Source organism: Pieris brassicae, chromosome 2, assembly GCF_905147105.1.
Source record: "Pieris brassicae chromosome 2, ilPieBrab1.1, whole genome shotgun sequence".
NCBI classification, from domain to species: domain Eukaryota; kingdom Metazoa; phylum Arthropoda; class Insecta; order Lepidoptera; family Pieridae; genus Pieris; species Pieris brassicae.
In genome coordinates, this window is record NC_059666.1 from 6,848,315 (window position 1) to 6,869,633 (window position 21,319).

Here is a 21,319-nt window from a genome sequence, read left to right on the forward strand (position 1 = left end):
GCATATTCTTCCAGTAATATCGTTCTTTGATTCTATTATACATCCTATTTGAGCCCAGATGTCCTGCAATCGGGATATCATGGTTTTCTTTAAGGATTTTAGTGATCTCGGAAGGAACAGGATATAGGATGGTATTATGGTGTATATTTACTGTTATGTTAGTATTATTAAATAAGTACATAAGCATGCCATATATTTTAACAAAGGAATGTTGTTCGAAGAGACTTTTAAAGTCAGATATGGCTATTTCTCGAATGTTCGCGGAAAGCAAGATATCGTCTCGGGCTGTTTTGAGAGTTTTGAATATATCTGGATATGTACAGTCGTCGAAATAGTAGACTTTGGTAAATAAAAGATAGTATATCTTGTTTTTATTTTCGATTTTTTGAAACGAATGTAGTTCTCTTTCTGAATTTAGGATATTGGCAGAGTCGGGTAGTGTGGACAGAATGTCTTGGAGATATGGATTTGATTCATCGAAGTCGATTGATACTGGGATTAAGATGGCTTTAGAATTACTCTTAAGGAGACTTTCATTGTGTTCCTTTATATGAGTATTGAAGTTTTCATTTTTGTTTGAGAAAGTTTTCAGGAAGTCGTTGTAGGCAGTGTTAGAATTTGAAATGCCTTGAAGAGGTGAAAAGCGTGAAGGGTTTTGTGAAGGTGAGTTGGTCTCATTCTCAGGGCTAGTAGTAGGAATCAACATTTCATCGTTTTCTAAAAGATCGATATTGGGTAGGCTGTCACTATCAGCATTGGATGTCGAAGGGAGTTGGATACCTAGATCATCTATTGTAAGAGGACTGAAGGGAAGTGGATCATTATCACTTGAAGACGGTATTACTCGTTGAGAATCAGTCTGATCTTTGATAATTGGATTGACGGGAAATCGAGACAGAGCGTCGGCGTTACTATTGATTTTTCCCTTCTTATATTCAATGTTGTAGTCGAACTCTTCGAGTTTTAAACGCCACCTTACAAGCTTGGATCCAGGATCCTTACAATTAAATAACCATTTCAGTGGTTTATGGTCTGTGAAAATTGTAAATTTGTTACCATACAGGTATGGTCTAAAGGTTTTAGTTCCCCATATGATAGCCAAGCATTCCTTTTCGGTAACACTGTAGTTACTTTCGGCTTTAGATAGTGTTCTAGACGCAAAAGCGATGGGGCGGTCTTTTCCTATAGGCCCTTGTGACAAGATAGCGGAGATTGCATAGTTAGATGCGTCGCATGTGAGATTGAATGGTTGGTTAAAATCAGGGTAAGCAAGTATAGGTGCGGAGATCAAGCTATTTTTAAGAGTTTCAAAGGCTAACTGTTGTTCATGTTGCCACATGAACGGAACATCCTTCTTTAAGAGGTTTGTAAGGGGTTTAGCAATTTTAGACAGGTTAGGTATAAAACGACGATAGTAGGACACTAACCCCATGAAGGATTTAATGTCTTTAGGACATTTGGGTTGGGGAAAATCTTGGACTGCTCTGGTTTTTTCGGGATTCGGCTTGACACCTTCGTCAGTTATTATGTGACCGAGATAAGAAACTTCTTTGCGCAGAAATTCGCATTTATCTGGCTGAAGTTTGAGATTAAACTGTCGGAGTCTGTCAAAGACATTTGAGAGGTTTTTCATATGTTTTTGGAGATCAAATGAGTAGATTACGATATCATCTAAATAGACAAAGCATTGCAGCCCTTGCAGGCCTGATAGAGCGGAATTCATCAACCTCTGAAACGTGGAAGGGGCATTTTTGAGCCCAAACGGCATCCGCGCAAATTCGAAGTGTCCTTGTGGGATGGAAAAAGCAGTTTTGGGAGCGTCAGCTTCAGACATTTTAATTTGATGAAAGCCGGAAGCTAAGTCGAGTGTACTAAAATATTTACATTTACCCAATTGGTCTAAAATTTCTGAAATATTAGGAATAGGGTAAGAATCTCCAATAGTGATATCATTTAATCGGCGATAGTCGATAACAATGCGCCATTTACGCTGACCAGAAGCATCGAGCTTTTTTGGAACTATCCAGATCGGAGATGACCATGGAGAAGTTGACGGTTTGATAATTCCTTCATTAAGCATTTTATTAATCTGATTGTTTACCTCTTGTTTATGCACTTCAGGAAATCGATATGATTTTGTATTAATGGGTACAGAGGAAGAAGTTGGTATCTGGTGCTCGAGAGCATTAGTACAAGTCAGAGAATCTTCAGGGAGGTGGAATATATCCGAAAATTCAGCGCAAAGATTAAATAATGATTCTCGTTCTTCGTTATTAAGGTGAGTGACTCTTAAAAGGTCTAAGACCTGCTCAGTTCTGTTAACGGCATTGTTGGGGATTGTATGAGATATATTGAATATTTGGTGATTTTCTTTATTTTCCAAGGGCGTAAGTTTTAATTTTAAGTTTGAGTTTAACGTAATTGGAGATTCAGAGATATTTACAACAGAAATGTTTATTCTAGAATTAGGTTTCACCTTGACAATGCAGTTAGCAATTAGAATTGAGTCGACGGGATTTTGATCTACCATCAAGCCTTCACCTATTTCTGGATTAAGTACCGAGCATTCTATGATGGTTTCAGTTCGGGGAGCAATAGTATATATTGGTTCATTAAATTTTAAAACAAGTTCAACTTGACTAATCGTAAGCGATTCATTCTTAAAATCAATGTTTGAGTAGTTGTCTGATAGGAAATCGTTTCCAATTATACCATCGTAAGGAAAATTTATGTTATCAATAATGTGGAATCGATACTTCAGAGAGTTGAATTCGATAGGTATACGTCCAAATGACCTCATTGGTTTATCTGCAGTTCCAATTCCTGAAAATGTTATAGTGTGTTCGTCTATTTCAGGCATGTTTTGAATAGATGATTTCTTAATAAGGCTAATAGATGCACCACTATCAACAAGGAGCTTAAGTAGTTTGGTAGATACAGAGGTTTGAACTTCCACAAAGGGTAAGTATTTTTCGGATGGATTTGAAGTAACGTTATGTATTTTGTTATATATATTGTTTTTTATCTCAGGCGTGGTGTTTGGGGTATCGACCATGGATCTTGTAAGAGGAGATATGGCAGGCATATATTTTAGAGTGCCAGATACTATAGATGCATATGTCCTTTGTTGGGAATTTATTGCACCATTGTTAGAATTAGGGTTATGTGGTACAGAGGATTTTGAAATTGATTTATTAACGTTGCTACCACTATGAGTTTGACTACCCTGCTGTGTGACCTTGGATTTAGAAATAGGAGCATGGTCTTCGTTTTGGGGCTGGTTACCCTGCTGTGTGACCTTGGATTTAGAAATGAGAATATGGTCTTCGTTTTGGGGCTGGTTACCCTGCTGTGTGACCTTGGATTTAGAAATGAGAATATGGTCTTCGTTTTGGGGCTGGTTACCCTGCTGTGTGACCTTGGATTTAGAAATGAGAATATGGTCTTCGTTTTGGGGCTGGTTACCCTGTTGTGTGACCTTGGAATTGTAATAGGATATAGAATTTGCGGTGTCATTTGGATATAGCAATAGAGGACGTTGAAATTTCGGACTCGGGAGACACCGTCGGGAGTCCTTTATTCGTTTAAAGGATTATCTGTCTCATCGACTCCATAATCTTCATAAGAAGCTATTGCATGAATCGGTTGGTTCCGATTTTGAAAGGAAGTAGTAGGGTTTGTGCGGTTGTAGCTTGAATTTTGATTGTTTCCAAATTTCCTATTATTGTATTCTCGTTTGCGACAACCTTCAATAGTATGACCTGGAGCTTTGCAATATCGGCACACTATAGGATTAGAGGGCCTAAACGCGGCAGATGTTGTATTATTATTAGTGCCATATTGTAAAGCTGATCTATTTGGTGGATATGATGAGTGAGATGGGCGAAATCGCGCCTGATTCTGAGTATTTGGAGTTTGGGCGTAATTAGTGTTTCGTCGTGTCAAAGCATTGATAATCTTTTCTTCCGAAGTAGCGAAATTAATGGCGTCGTTCAAAGATTCAGGGTCACGGCATCGAACTACAGTAGACAATCTTGGATTTAGGCCGACTACAAACGTGTGTAACGCTAAGTCTTTCATAGCTGCGACGCGGCCTGCCAGTTCGTCCTTTTTCTTAGTAGGGATAGTTATATTAATTTCGGATAATAATTTTGATAAGCAAGACTCTATTCGTAATGCAAACTGGTTGACCGTTTCGTTGCCTAATTGACGACATTCTTGTAAATCAGAAAGCAGCGCAGCATAGTGCTTTTTATCACCAAATTGAGATTTTAAGAACTCTTCAAGCTGGTGCCAATTCTCAAATTCTTTTACACAACAAGCCGTTTCTGCGCGTCCTTCTAATTGACTTACAATATATTTTAGTAAAATGTCCTGTTGGTTTTGAGTAGCAAGTTCTACCGCATTTCTACAATTATTTAAAAATGCACTTAATTTTTCGCGGTTACCATCGAATTTATTTATGAATTTAATTAGTATATTTAAATCAACGTCTGTGGCTGACCTATTCTTAGACTCGCGTACAATAACATCTTCCTTAGGCATTGTCACGTAGGATATGGCTTAGACAAAACAATACTGATAACGACGCGACGACGGCTAGCGTTACTGAGAACTGATTAGGCGATGCACTGATTTCTTATTGGTATTGTAACCAATTATGAGATTGTAATTTTATAAAACAACCTTTCTATTTTTAGCACTTTAAACTTCACTAATTGTTTTCACACAACACACTGAAATACGAATATATAGGATTTTTGAAGACTTACAGGGATGCTGCAGTTTTACTGATGAACATCTTTGATGTATAGGGCGGAGACGGCGGATGTTTCTTTGCAAAACAATTTCAGAATTCACAGCGAATAGGAAAATCTAGTTATTCACAGAAATATTCACTTTTGTAATCACTCGTTAGTCGCGACTGCCAAACTGAGGCGTACCGAGGATTTTTAAAAAATCCCTTGAGCTGCCACCAATGTTATACGACGTCCCGGATTTAGAGTTTTAAAAAAAAGGATTATCTTTACACATAGGATTTATTTAGAAATATAGATTTAGAAAGACAACTGCTCGGTTTGAATCGTAAAGTGGGACTAACTTTAGCTGAAAGATAATGCTCATGGCAGTTGAAATAGGAGAATGCCAGCTTGCTAAAATAGAAGTTGACATAGGGTGGTCTCTAAGGTTTTAAATATATAACAGTTCCGTAAGCGGCTAGGCTGGTTGCCAATTCGTCAGCGACGTGATGCTCATGTACTTCATCTCCTATATTCCATCCTGTTCAACCCTAAAACTCCTTCCTATCTCAAAAATGATTTCAATTTTTTGGGAGCCCATAACTATAGCTTACGCTCTTCCGAAAACTATACCCTTGAAATCCCATCTCATAACTCCTCCTTTCTTGGCGATTTCTTTAAGGTCTCCGCAGTTAGGCTATGGAATTCACTTCCCGTCCCTATTCGCTTAGCTCCTTCTTTATCTTCCTTTAAATTTCTTCTGTACAAACATTACCCGTCCACATCGTATCCCTAACTTTCTTACTAACTACTAACTGACGTGAGACTTATCTTAAATTATCGTGATTTATGTGTCTTTTTACTCTTTAATGTATCTTTAATATTTTATTCCTGTTTAGTTTTTGTTTTAATAACTGTGTATTAAATGTATTTTGCACTACTTGCCTATCTTATTTAATACATTTCTTTTTTCTTTACTCACAGTGGTTGCCTAAAAGAGATCGCTCGTAAGCGATAAGGCCAGGCCAGGCCAGGCCAGTTGCCCTCCTTTTGATTTAATTATGTTAATTTTTATTTTTATTTTGTAGTGTAACGAAGTGTAAATAAATAAAAATAAATAAATAAAATATAATATATTAGAACAGCATCAACATGCTTTTAAATAAAATAACAACAATCAATACCTCACATTGTTTAAGCGGAATATTTTAGCTTTAACTTTCTCAACTTTAAACAAAATACAACATTACGTTAGAGATTATTTGTGTATTTTACTGGAGTTTTAATTGTTAGCGTTTATAACGAAAGCTTTATAGTCGTAAATTTGTAGAACTTATTACGAAACTTGAACGATAGTCAGAGAGCGTGATATGTGCTTAGTACAAGCTGAGTGCTAAGTTTAGTAATGAAAGTTGTGAAGTCTTATTTGAAATCCGAAACCCGACCTGGTTTTGAGACTTTTAAACTCTCACCACATCACATTTGAAACCCAATTTATAATTTTGTATAATAGATATGAAAGTTTCAGCGTTCAGAAATTTAATATTTTCTGTTGACTGAATTTTAATAATTTTGCGATAATTTAACAAAATTAAATTATAATAAAAAGTAAATATCATCAATACTTTTGTTCAATGTATTTTTTTCGAAACTATATATCAAGATACTATGTATGTAAATGTTATATAAAAGTGGAGGAAGTAAATGAACGGAAAATGTAAAAACTACCTTTAAATGAAGATTAAATACTTGCTAATCCTAATCAATGTTTCAACTAAGACTAATTACAGAATTATTCTAAAGCAGCTCGTGCAGTTCTGATCGTTTCCTTGGAAAAAATTGAATACACATAATTAAATTTGTCATTAAATATGTGGGCATTTACGATTTTTTCTGGTATTATTTTCCATTGGATGTCTTTCTTTCAATCTTTCTCAATCATCTCCAGCTTGAATGTTGTAAGGAAACATCGCGAAGAAAATGTCATGCCTTTGAACTAAATTCCGATCTTATACTCCTTATAAAGAAAAATGCATAAAGCTTAACGTGAAGACTAATGCCTAAATAATAATAATTATTAAAAGAAGTCATATGCACTAAAATACGTTGTGTACTAATAATATAAAGCCCAAACCGGATATTAATATCCCAAAAATAAGTATCAGTCAAAATTAAGTTCATTGAACTCAACAACCAAGTCGTTTCAAATGTCATTCACCCGTATTGTTTACGATACGATACAAATCCAATATTTATTGAAGAAAGTTCTTTAATTGGCGACTCTTCCAGTTTTGTTTCAGTCGTATTGATTTTATTCTAAATTAAAATATTTCAATTAAAATATATAACGACACAAATATATTGCAATGGAAAACAAGTGTTAAAATTGGATAGTTGTGATAATTGAATAAAATCATTGGTCTGGAATTTCATTTAAAATTTACGGTATACAAAGGCAATAATTTAAACTGTTTTGCTGCAAACGAAACGAAATGAAAAACATTTTCAACTTGAGTGGCAGACGTATGTTTCCAACACACATACTTTACCGAGTACGAACACGTCAATCGAACAAAAATTAATTTTACCCTTATACAGAGCTTTTAAATCACGAAATAATTAGGCTTCATAGGGACAATAGACTCATTTAGGTCATTCGGAAGCCTGTTTGGTATAATTATTGGTTATTAATAATATCATGTGTTTATTTACCACATGATGTGATCAGTCAATAATGAATATAGAAAATTATTTCTTAAATGTAAAATGAGGTGATATTTCATTTATATAACGGTAACTGTTTTTCATACTCTCTTGTGTATATAATTGGGTTGAGAAGAAATATTTTTAAATTCATGTTAAATAGACATTTGTTAACCGTAAAATGAAAGGTTTGCCTTGTTAAACTCGTAATGCATAAATTAACTTGTTCCCTTTAATTTATTATTTTTTCCCTAAACAAAAACATGATGAAGCAGCTAGGAGCAGTTTGCGTTTTCAATTATTAATAAAATAAAACTTCGAAGATATTGTGAGTCATAAATACAATAATGACGGTATATTTTACGATTTTTTGATCTAAGAAATTTTTACAACGAATTGTTAAATAATGCTACGCCGTAGCACTCGTAGGGCTTATGTGACAGGTTGCATACAGTCATATTAAAAATACAAAAGAAAAATTAATTGAAATCTCGCTACCGTAGAAACTACACGAAGTTACAAAACTACGGCATTTTGAAAAAAATATCCTGCCATTTCGTGATAATAAATGCACTAGAATAAATTTTAATGTAAACTTGAATGTTGTGTCCTTATCACAATACCACACATGAACATAAAAAGATTCACGCCCTACAAATTTTGTGATATAAACAAACTTTATTTAGTAGCTTTTGTTGCGTACAGTTTCAGTATTTTTAAAATTATTATTCTTTTGGCGTGTTAGGGAAAAATTATGAGAGTAATTTATACGATGCGCGCGCACACCGTCACCAAGACCGACCCCCTGAAGTTAGCATAGTCAACATTTCAAAATAAAAAAACTGTCCATTTCTTTAATTATGTAGGAATATTTTCTTTGTGATATTTAAATAAACAACAGTTTAATGCGTTATAATAATACTTTAAATGTATTATATACCTTTCTCCTATTGTTAATGTCGTTTTTTCTACAAACGTAGAGTACATTTTTTTAAAGATTTTTATCTTGTTACGCCAAAGAAGTATAACTTCTAACGCGTGTACATAAGCACACATCCATGTTTTCTGTGTTTCATGTCTGCTGTTGATATTAGCCATTTATAAACAAAGATCAGAAAAAGTTTTATTTAACTCTTGCAAACTAACGAATACATAACAAAAACTTGGACAACTATGTTTATAGACGACACTGTCAATTAAAAGAAGTACTAATTGGTATCTTTTCTATTAACTATACAAATAGATTGATATAAGTAAGGGGCGCTATGAACCGCGTTGTTGGAATATTCTTGTAAAATCGTTTTAACAACTCACAAACTAGGAATAAATAATTTTAACAAATTTGTTTTGTTTTATTATATAACAATCTAATTGAAACAAGTGCAAAGGTACGCCGAACCAATCATGGACTAGACAAATCATTATAAATTTCACAATAGAAAAATTACTTGAGAGATCTCTGCGGTATATGGGGGACCAAAATCGCTTTATACTTGTAAAATTCCTGTAAATAAATGTTGTTTCAGTATGTTGTGCAAAACTATCGTGCCATTGTACTATTTATACATCCACAATCAAAATTACAAGTTAAAGTTAAAAGACAAACAATGCACAGCCGTAACAAATGTAGACAACAACGGGGTATACGTTCACGGTGGCTGCGTCCATTTGTATAGCGTGGAGCACAGATGTGTGGCTGGCGGGTAAATCTAGCTGACGAAGGAAATGGCTTCATAAACATGGACCAGTTGTAATTGCCTTCTGTCCTTTAAGTACTGTACACACGAATACTTTTTTGTTACATGTCTGTATTGATTAACCGTCGTGTATTTATTGTAGATATCTCATTATTTGTAGAATTTATCGTGAGGAAACATAAAATAATTCTGGATATGTATTCATATCAGAAGCTGAAGACTTCGAATACAAATTCGTACTTGCTTTTAATTTGAATTAGTGACCATTTAATATTTTTTGTATCAGTAACATAAAAGGCTTTTATTATCTAATAGTAGATTATCTAAAGAACTTCTTAAGCTTAGCTGTGCGAGCTTTTACTTTCCGACTGGATCAATAAACATCTTATCAAAACTTCGTAAATGATAAAAAAGAATTTGTACAACTGTAAAGCGCAAAGAATTTATTAAATATTCTAAGTGAGAGAATGTATACAAAAAGTGGCTGTACCAGTGCAATCTACACTACTTAACATACACCTGCTGCAAGAGTTCGCTACAAAATTACATTATACAAACATTACATTTCCCTACTTCAATTATATAAATAAATAAGATATTGTATAAGAATACGAATAGAAAAAATTCTTTATTCAAATTCTACATTCTTATTTCAAGCACTTATTAATATAACTGAAAAATAAATATGTTGATTTGTCTAATAGAAGTTAAATAAATCATGTTTTATAACTAAAGGGTGCGCCATATCAATATTTAAATTTTGATTTGATTTGCTTTTTTAAGCAAGTATCCACCTATGCCTTTTATGTCTACCAACTTGAAACAATTTAGTATGCATTTTGAATCAAGTTAGACAGCGGTGCGATGGTGACGTAATTAAAATCAATGTCTGAGACTAAAGTATTCACGATTGACGTATAAAACTGACGCTGATGAAATAGTATGACCGGTATCTATAGTAATATATGAGAATTCTGGCATATCTATCTATTATTCAAATCGACGTTTGTTCGGAAATTTATTCGGGATTCCCCAAAAATATGTGTCTGGATCACACGTTAAGTGTCGGTCGTAAAATAAATGCTGATCTATTGAAGATCAGATAACCAGCACGGATGCAGTTTTATTGGATCTCAAGACCCTTCGGGATACTTTACGGGCTTACGTGTTGACGCCCGTTGACTTTGTACCTCTGAGATATTGAATTATTACGATATATATGTGTTGTACAGGTAAATATATTTACAATTAATATTAAAACCGAATACAAAAGTAAAAAACAAGGCTTATATGGAATTCATATTTTAATGATTAATAAATTCTAGATGAGTCTCAGAATCGATTTGATATAAAAAAATGTAATATTTTGAATTCCATATGTATTTTTTTATATTACCTTACTAACATATTTAATTTACTAATACATAACATATTAAACATTTAGGTTATTTATTTTAGGTTAGATTCAGAACATCAAATACAAATACTTAATTAGATTACTAATTCTTTATTCAATTATTTGAGCCCATAGTAAAATAAGCGTATTTTCTGTAAGTATAACTATCATAACATTTCTCAAGATTCTAAGGGTAATGAGCCGTTAAGACATATTGAAAGCATGACTCAAACTTAGGGCATAAAATCTGTAAGCCCCATTGCACTTTAGCTACCAGATTTAAAGTACAAAGTTTACGAAATGACGTACAAAGTGATTTGATGCAAGATCAAGCAAACTAAACTGTATTTCCATCTAGTTCGTAATACATTTCTGCTTTAAGTTCCCGTCTTTATTTTTTGTGCTCAAAGGAGAAGCGTTGTAAAGCAGTGAGTTACAATAGACGGATATTTTCCAGTGCATATGGCGAAGGTCTTATGAAGTTGGCCGCCTGCTCGGGTCTCGGGTCGCTAACCGACAGTGCACTTACAAACTTTGATACTTTGAGTAAATAAAAGTTCTCTCCGAGAAAACGTAGTTTGAGAGGTTTGTGATCAAAGAGCAGTTGTTAGCTATTAATTATCTACTTAGATTAAACTCGATACAAATTGCTGTCAAGGACGTGAACTGACTAGTGGCTCATCAATTTATTAGAAAAGTTTTAATGTACGATCGTTACAAGTATATACATGTGTAAAGTGAGCTTAGAATATCTATTTTCAGGCATACGTATGTATAACACATAGAGACTATAAATGTACAGTATTCACAATATCCTTAATCTGCTGAGTAATAATAATAATAATTTAATAATGAAAAATATAAAACAAATTTGTTATAAAACAAGTTTGGTTCCTATGGCAGTGTACCTTTCATGCTGGCAGCATTTCCTCACTTTTTGCGATATTTATTCGTTGCCTCACTCAACACCGCCGGTGCCAGCTGCCTATCCACCAGACGCCAACTTCCCACAGGCCATGAGTCTCTACTCCAAAAAGAACAAAATCAAAGTCGGAGGCTTTCCCTATATTTTAGATGCTTCTTTGACTAAATAGACGTCTATGAAAGCTACTACTATTGAAATAACTGAAAATAAGAAAAACATAATCAGTTCTGATAACTCTCAGAAATAATCAACACATTCAGTTGATCGATTCCACCTGACTCCTAGGCGATAATTTAACGTGTCCCATCCTGTCACGCCCTGTCAGTTCTGTCAAGTGTCATTTGTCCTGATCACACAATGTGTCATCTTTATGATGAGGCGACGAAATTACCTCCATTGAAATACAATTTCTTTTTTATACAGTTCATTTATAAATCGCGAATAATATTTGTTCTTATTTAATACTGTTTACAAAAAAATTGTGTTCATATTTTTGGTTACACAAACTAACCGTGACTCTTGCATTATATAAATTTTGGATAAAACCTTATCAAAATATGACTTGCCAATGACCTATTCGTAGACAATGACCCTATTTAAAGTCATTACCTAGTAATAGTGTTTACCGAACAGAGATAGCTTGTGCCTGTGTCTGAACAACGCGATAAAGTAGTGTTTATGTTTGTCCCTCCGTAAATAATGGAGATTTAACTCGCTTTACGACCGTCCGCCCGCCCTAGCGCTCGCGTCATTGACAATTTATATTTTATGTGATTTATATTAGTAATTATAATTGTTTGTGTTTGTTGTATCATTTAATGTCAATGCACATTTTGTACTGTACATACTTTTGTAAAGAGACTATAATAGGAAGTAGTTATCTTACACAAGTCGTATTGGTATGTTTGTATATTTCCACAGGTAATAATAACTTGTGTTTGTCTAATTCATTCCCGGTTTTCTTTATATATTATATTTTTTCCTTAAAGGCTGTTTGATTTCTTTTCTTTCATTATAGATCATTCAGTTATATCTGTAATGAAAATTATAAATCTATTGAGTGTATCACGTCATTTTATCGATCACTTTCGTTGATTACTATTGAATGGTGGTTTGTTTAGCAGACTTGGCGCTTTGCCTTTAATCCATTAATAGTAGCCTTGATTGTCGCTTAATTTGAAATAATTCATTCGTGCATTTTCTGCGAGTTCAATAACCTTTATTAATGTAACATAAAACGTTCAGATACTGATAATAAAACAAATTATGTTCCACTGGTAACTTTAGTAAGCTGAAGAAGTACGCGTCTTTGCTAAAAAAATATGTTTGAGTTGCGTTATAGCAAAGGAAAAACAGGATAAAAATCGTTGCAAGATCGAATATCGACCACTTAAACTTAGTGTTAACCAAATGAGGCGACAATAGAATTCCGGATATAGTATAGAATTCTTGTAGGCAAACAATTTTCTATTGACACGATGTGTTAAAAATATATATTACAAAAACAAATCTAAATTGGACGCACGTCAGAGATGTAAAGATGAGAGGCGGACGGCCTGTTAGCGCAAATTGTGTTTTTATGTTTTAGAAATGGCTGATTTAGAGCTTTTATTATAATATCTCAGTGAGATGATTTATGAAATTATAAATAGCTATACTGTTGTTAATGGGACTGTCACTGATATGAGGTGTTGTAAATTATTTTCAGCTGATGAATATTAGAGGGATACGAGAGTAAAGTAAAGTAATTACTACTCTTTGGGAAAATTGTTACTTGATTAGCTTTTATAAATATATTTGCAAGAAAACTATTTTGAAAATATGTTTATTTTGTGCGACGTACCCAATGAGTATCAAACCCTTGGTTTCATATTGCATTCGTTTCTTTAGTAAATTAAAACTTCTGTCATAATTTCTAATAGCTGATTTTTTATCATCATTCTGTGCCTGTCACGCAACGTCGACTTTTTGACAAAGACATGCCGGACGCCTCACGATATTTTTCAACGTACGGGCGAGTGTCAAATGATGAAAGCTTTACACGTTTAGATAAAATAATTTCTTAAAAACCTTGAAAGAGCTGTTCAAAAAGACACTTGACACAAGATTTGGTTTATAGCTATGTTATGGGCTATTATTGTAGTTTTCATTCAACACCTTTGTTCAACAATGATTGACGTCACACGGTGGACGTGCGCACGCGCAATGTTTATTGTGATAGTTATGATGGATGACCGAAACGTTAACAATCGGGCTGTGTTACTTATTGCTAGCGTTCGATCTTAGTGTTTTCAACCTCCTTAGTCATATCTCAACAGGTACAATAATGTGTTATTACAATTTAGAGGGATCATCTGGATCATTCTTTCTATGTGAGCAATTACAAATCATCATACATCACCAGCTATTATAGGTATTTCTGAACTGAACTTGAGGCCTTCAAGAGATGTGCGTACCACGTCTTTAAAAGCTGACAACGCATTGCAATGCACCTGGTGTTGCAGATGTCCGACAATTTTATATAACGACCGGCCTTCTCGATATAAAATAATCTGTATTTTACATGATTTTAAAAATACACGACGGAGTGATACAGTTTAATAGATTATTAATAAATCGTTACAGGAGCAAAATAATGCTGCGGGAAGGTCAAGGGTTACAAGTGGAGAAAGGTAGGAAGGTAGTAGCTCAAGGGCAGGAACTGACAATGAACGATATGATTATTGTTGTCTCGACAGGAACCGATGGTTGACAAAGCAAGAATCGAGAACCTGAACAATTACCAGAAAGTACTATCTGAATTTTAACAATCATAATGTGTTGAAAATAAGTTGTTGAAGATAATGTCGTCAAAAATTTGTTTGTTGGCATCAGTCGTTTAATTTCGACATGAGAAGAACTTCTGTTTGGTTTGACCGCTCAATTGAACTGAGGACCACGCAGGGGTAATAACTAATGTTTGTACCCAACAACGGGATAAGCCTTGTCGAAGTGGCGTGCGGACGCCAAGTTCATACATTGGATTATGGTAAGGAGCTCCAGGTCGTAGTGGAGATCGACGTTCCACATGTAAAAGGGAGTGGCTGTAGCCGGGATGTGGTTGAGGGCCGCACCAACCAGTGCTTGTATTTACAGCAACCCGAATTTGTGATAAACGAGTTTGTGACCGAGCCCGAATCAACTACAGAGTCAAACCGGAATGGTAGAAAAGAGTTTCAATTGATTACTGTAATGTTCATTGATTTTAAGTTTAAAAGGTTGAATGTTATGATAAATTACGTTTAAAAATAATAGTAACTATATTTATAATAATCGACAATTTAATAGTCATTAATTTATCGATTTAGCAACATTGACAAATAAAAAAAAACACTGTTAACGATTTTGAAGTAATTATTTTGTCACTGATGTTACTAAATTATAATGAAAAATGCAGTTGACACGAACGCCATTTCTCCGACACAATAAATTACTTTTAATAATATTGACTACGAGATAATTATTACTATATAATATCAAGTAGTTTTTATTTTATACATATAGTAATATTTGAAAATCGAATAGACCACAAGTATTAACGGCTAAAAACTAATAAGACTTTGACGTTATTAATTTTTGAGCTCTGTGACATGTTATGACAATGGCATCTATTTAAAAAAGGATGCTAATGTTTTTAATTTTAGAAAATGTTAATGTAATTGTGCGTGCGAGGCTGTGAGGCGATAAAACCTATTGATCTGTGAAACTCTTTGTGGCTAACCGGCTTTGGTCGCTCACGGCGTAACATACGCCATTACAGAAGTAAAGCTCGGATATCCAAAACACAATATGCGAAAAATATAACTAGCATTGGCATTTTCCATAAAAACAATACTGATGTATTTTAGAGAACAAATACAAAACATACTACTTTTATCTATATTTTATGCCTTTTATGGACTTCACGCACTCTCTTTTGCTATATATAAAAAAAGAGAATTATATCTTTAGTATGACCTATTGTTTCAGATGCTGTGAGAGGCCTGACGTGACCTTGACGTCTTAAGAATCGATTAAATCAGATCCGAAGTAAAAGGTGCAAAATTATTTCTATATTAATAATCTAGTAAATATTATTTTATAAAACTAGTCTTGCTTAACATCAGTTCTGTTTGGTCAGTGCGAAACTGTCACATTAAGTTGAGAGGTAACATGAGTACAATTACTCTAAATTTTAGAAATACAGCAGAATATTTCTATACCAATGTAATGCTAGATTTGCAGCTATAGTTCTCCTTCCATTCAAACATTTAAAAAAAACATTCTCTTCGGCTCCTCTCGTCCGTTCCGCCTTTGATTTTGAGATTTGTCAGTAAACGTAAATTTAGAGGCCTTTTTTCATTATTGGTATTAGAGTAGATTTTGTTGAATAAATGATATTTAGATTGTTTTTAAATGATGAACCATTTTATGTGTTAATATCGAATTATTTTGAATAGTAAACTTATATGTAAAAATGTTCTTATGTAACAGAAATGGAAATACAAATTTAACTACATAAATTTATTTACATAATACCTCAAAGAGATACAATCATTTCATTTGGGACAAAGCTAAAATATAAAATCCCATTCGTACACTGAGACTTGTCTTTCGTATCAAACCTAAATTATTGATATTTTAATCGATAACCTTATTTTAATTAATATAATAATAACAATGTCAACGTCGCCACTAGGTCAACCTCGTGGCGTGCATCCGTTAATCCAGGGGGGCATGTTTCTTTCGAACTGCTCAATCTGCTCATTTAACACTTCCTCGTACGATAAAATAAAAATCGTGAGAGAACAGACATGCTTTAGACCCAAAAATCAACGTCGTGTGTAGTTCTACTGGGCTATTAACAAAAATAAATAATCACGAAATAGATACGAAAAAGCTGACCTAAAAGTTTTAGCGCAGATAACCTAATTTATTATATATAATATTATTATAAATGTGCTTAATTGGAAAAGTAAACACTGCAACGAATGAAGCTGCAACAATAACAAAATATAAATTATCAGTATTGCTTTATATATATGCAAAACAAATACAAACATTTCGGCTCATTGAAACGTTGTGTATTTATCGTAAACAGCTAAATATAACATTAAATAAACTTGTATGAAATTATTCATTCATAGTCGTCATAATTGCCTAATTAATCATCTCTTTCTAGCATTTGGTGAGTAGGTGATTAGCCTTCTGTGCCTGAAACATTAGATTTTTGAGTTATAGTAGGCCAGACTACTCACGAAATAATTACCTTCATCGTAAGTTTTCATCTGGTGTTTACTGGCCGCAGATAGTCTTTACAAGTACACTTATCAATGTCAGAAAAAATCTTAAATTAATTTAAAATTTACATTAACTACCAGTTCGGGCGAGAAGAACTGGCAAGAAACTCTCCGTCACTCTTTTAAATCGCTAAATCTTGAGTCATAAAAATTGTTTGAACTGGAGCAAAACAATTCCAAGGATTAAGATCATTTAAATATTCGTCAATTTTATAAAAAAGGTAGATAGCTCCAAACGCGTGTATTTACAAAAATATTAGACTTATTGCATTCCTATATTTAAAAAATCGCGTACCATTAAAAACGAAATTAAAAACTGTTTAAAATATTGTTAGACAATTCAATATGGAAACCTTAAAAGGCAACATAGAATTTTGTGAGTACAGTTGGTATGACAGTATATCTAAAGCATAAACAACACACTAGAATTTCTAAAACAATAGACGCCTAATCAACCATTACGCTATGTTCGAAGAGTGGGCTCGATCTTTAACAACGAAAAACGGAAATGCATGAAGGAGGCGGACGGTATGATATATGTAGTTATTTTTATGAACTGTGGAAACGCTATACAATTATGCGTCAAAACGGTTGCCTAAACGACAGCGCAGACTTTGAGCTTGGCAGATATTTTGCTATATGACTATGTACTCGCCCATCTTATTTATTAAACAAACATGACCGTACTGACAAGCACATTTTTGCAATTTGTTCGATATCACGGTTGACTGTTTGCATGAAAAATTACTTTTTAACGAGACACCACAGAGGCTTTAACACATCGAGCGTTCATACACATACTTAGAATTAGCTAATGAATTTAATTTAAGTTTAATTTACGTTTTTTACCATTATTTTTTTTATTTTATTAAAATCCTTTGACAAAGGTTCGTCAATAACATTAAAAAAATGCGCTCAGACTTGAATATTCACAGTGTCTTAAATTCAAATTTTAAGGTATTTTTAAATGAATAAACTAAGAAAGCCGTACCACATAACTCTGCCTTGTTATTAATAAATCACCAAAAGACATCGGAATGTTGTTTACTGTTTGTATTTGATTGGTGGGGCATGCAAACGACGAACACACCTATGCAAGCATTTTCTGATCATTGAATATTATTTTTTACAACAGGTCAAAAATAAATATAACTTAAAACAAGCTACAAATACATGAGTACTTCCAAATTAAAAATGCACATACAGATCTTCGCCTGTGGTCGAATCGTATGAGCCCTAAACAATGCACTTGTATTTTGCACCTTGTTCGAATAATATAGGAGTCAATATCTTGTGTACGCAATCTAAAACTACTTGTTCGCCCACCCTAATTGGTTTCCGGCAATACGACCACTGACCAAGAACTGTATGCGCATTTTTAATTTGGGAGTACTGTACGATATGTCTCTTCCAGAAATGCAAGGATATCTCATAAATTGAGTCGATTTGGATGAAACTTAGATTATTTCCCCAAAAGAGGATTATCTCGCATAAGTTTCAAATTCCGCCAAATATTTTAATATTTTTTTACGCTTTTAAACAAATTATTAACAATTGTTACCTTAACATAATTTTTCCAATACAATGATTAACAAAGACGTTGCGCCTACTGAATTCTGTCTCCGACATTATCGACATCTTTATGTGTTCTCAGAGTGAGTTCACAGTAGTGATTTTATGTATTTAATATTATATGATTATTTTTTTCGACACTATCGTATTGGCTTAGTACTAAAAAAGTGTATGTATTTTTGTGTATAAATAAATGATTACAATTTAAATTATTAAATAATTAATAGTAATATTAATTTTAAAGATATGTTATGCAAACAAATATCCATTAATTAACATCTCATAAATCATAAACGTAGTACTATCAAAGTAAAATAGTATAAAAGTATTAAGACACCATATGTATAAAATGCTCATGAAATTTGTCTAATATTTATCCAATAAAATAGAGTATGTGTACGCTACATAAGTGGAATGGTAAACAGTTATTGAATTGAAAGCCACAACGGAACTTTTCCAACCTACCTTTATAATCTTATTCTTTCGTTTCAGATAATTCGGGTCCGGGAGTTTTCTGAGTCATCCATCATTGCACGATGTAAGTAGATTGTAATAAATAATAAATTACATTTTAAGAGGGGTTACTAGATACCACTTGTAGACCCTCAAATTGCTTGGACAGTTTTACGAGTAAGTTAATTAATTTTGAAACATAATCAGGGTAAAAGGTTGAACGTTTCAAAACATCTCTTCTTAATTATTTACGCGGAAACTCGTTTATTTAAGTAAACATTTATCGCCTCTATTGATAATAATGTGTATATTACAGTAATTTCTGATGACCTAAACAGACCAGAAAAATTATCTTTTATTGAATAATTCTTATTTCTTTTCCAGGTAAATAGTCCTGCTGCTAACGTCGACAAGTGGCATAACAAATCCGTGAAAATGGAGCTCGAAGACGTGGAGATGTATGGCAGCGGCAACTACCTGTATGATGATAACAGTACCTTCAACAACACATTCGAGAACTGTCCTAATATAAACTTGCCCGTCGTGTATGTGGTTACGGAGTTGCTGTATGCAATTGTATGCGTAGTAGGGCTCCTGGGCAACACACTCGTCATCTACGTAGTGCTACGGTACTCCAAGATGCAGACGGTCACTAATATGTACATTGTCAATTTAGCCATCGCTGATGAATGCTTCCTTATAGGCATACCCTTTCTCATCGTTACCATGTCACGAGGCGCTTGGCCCTTTGGAAGATTCATGTGCAAAGCGTACATGATATCGACAGGCATTAATCAGTTTACGAGTAGTATTTTCCACTGCATTATGAGTGCAGATCGCTACATAGCAGTTTGCCATCCTATAGCAGCCCCACGTTTCCGTACACCCTTTGTATCTCGAGTCGTAGCTGCTACAGCCTGGACAGCCTCCGCGCTTGTCATGACACCTATATTTATGTATACCACCCTAATACCAACCGAGAATGGCGTTTCCTGTAATATTGTCTGGCCAGAGCGTGATTTCAATAAAGGATCAAGAACATTCACCCTGTATTCCTTTGCTCTCGGCTTTGCGGCACCTTTAACGCTCATATTTATCTTCTACTGTCTAGTCATTCGAAAACTAAAGACGGTTGGACCAAAAAATAAGTCCAAAGAGAAGAAACGGTCTCACCGGAAAGTTACTCGCCTCGTGCTTACCGTGATAGCTGTGTATGTAATGTGCTGGCTTCCTTACTGGACTTTCCAAGTGGCTCTTATCTATTCGCCTCCAACAGAATGTGCGAGTCGAATAACTATTACCGTATTTCTGGTCGCTGCCTGCTTTAGCTACAGTAACTCCGCTATGAATCCCATCCTATACGCCTTTCTGAGTGACAATTTCAAGAAGAGTTTTCTGAAAGCGTGTACCTGTGCCGCCGGAAAGGATGTAAATGCAGCATTGCATGTTGAAAACAGTGTCATACCACGGAAGAAGGGTGGTGGAACAGCGAGGACTCAAAGCCGCGCCGGCGTTGGAGTGAGGCGCACAGGCGCGGCGGTGGCCGGATCCCGTTCTGAAGCGTCGACTGCGGTGACGTCACAGTCATTTGCCGCCGGTGAGCCATTGCACTTGGAGGCACGGCCATCTACTTTAACGCCACTAATAACTCCCAATGGCCTTACACACACGCGCCTCTGAGTGAGGGCCTCGCGCCGCGTCCGCGAGCCCTCTGCCCCGCTACTTGACGAAGATTCGCTCATCGTCTCCATAGACTAGATTTAACCAAATTATAATATATACAGAAGGTCACCAGCTTGTTCTTAAGCTGAAAGCCATAGCGTACTAAACGGCTAAATTGGGAGTTATAGAAATGTAAGCCGTTTTTGCTATGGCATATTGACTCAAGAGCAAATTTTCACTTATTGCATATGTGGTTCGAAATTTGGACCAAATTGTAAAATATAAATAATTTAAATATATTTGTCGTTTTCTGTCATCGGTGTTGTGTGTAAGTGACCTTCTGTATGTTTAAGTGTTGAAGCCTTTGACAGGTACAAGACACGAGCCCTGTTGCGTCTCTGTCAAATGTCTTTCAAGTTTCAGTGTTACGACTAAAAGGGAAGTAAAATATTGGCGCGTGCGGTTATTAAGTGTTCAGCAGTGTGAGACAATTTGTTTCGGCCTAGGGTTGTAACGAAGAATTTATTAAGTTTAGATAGGCTCTCGCAAGGCGAATAATCAATAAATGTTTGTATACCAGTTAATATTATGTAAAAATGTACATATCCTGTAAATACTTATAATTGTCATATTGTCAAAGTTATATTAATTAAATTATTATTAATATTCAAAAAGTGTTTTACTTTAAACCTTTATCAATACATATTTTTTCATATTATAATTAAACCACCTCGTTTGTTCTTTTATTATAAAAGAAAATTTACAGAACCTTTTATGTTTTTACGACAAAATGTAATTGGACGACTATTGAAAGGACGCTTTCTTTCCCAACAATCAACCGCTGCTAATGAATA

At 34.3% G+C, this 21,319-nt stretch overlaps 1 protein-coding gene across 3 annotated transcripts in view; it reads left to right on the top strand.

Moving 5' to 3' along the window:
* The window catches only part of LOC123720386 (somatostatin receptor type 2-like), a 95,403-nt gene extending 74,310 nt beyond the window's left edge, over positions 1-21,093 (top strand). For 2 of the 3 annotated variants that reach the window (XM_045676972.1, XM_045676973.1), the window contains 3 exons: positions 15,469-15,535; positions 18,843-18,888; positions 19,188-21,093. In XM_045676972.1, the coding sequence (XP_045532928.1) occupies positions 19,239-20,483 (1,245 nt within the window). In that variant the 5' untranslated portion in view covers positions 15,469-15,535; positions 18,843-18,888; positions 19,188-19,238 and the 3' untranslated portion in view covers positions 20,484-21,093. The remainder of the gene's footprint in view (positions 1-15,468; positions 15,536-18,842; positions 18,889-19,187) is intronic. The other variant, XM_045676974.1, reaches the window with a different exon arrangement.
* Positions 21,094-21,319: the final 226 nt, after the last annotated feature.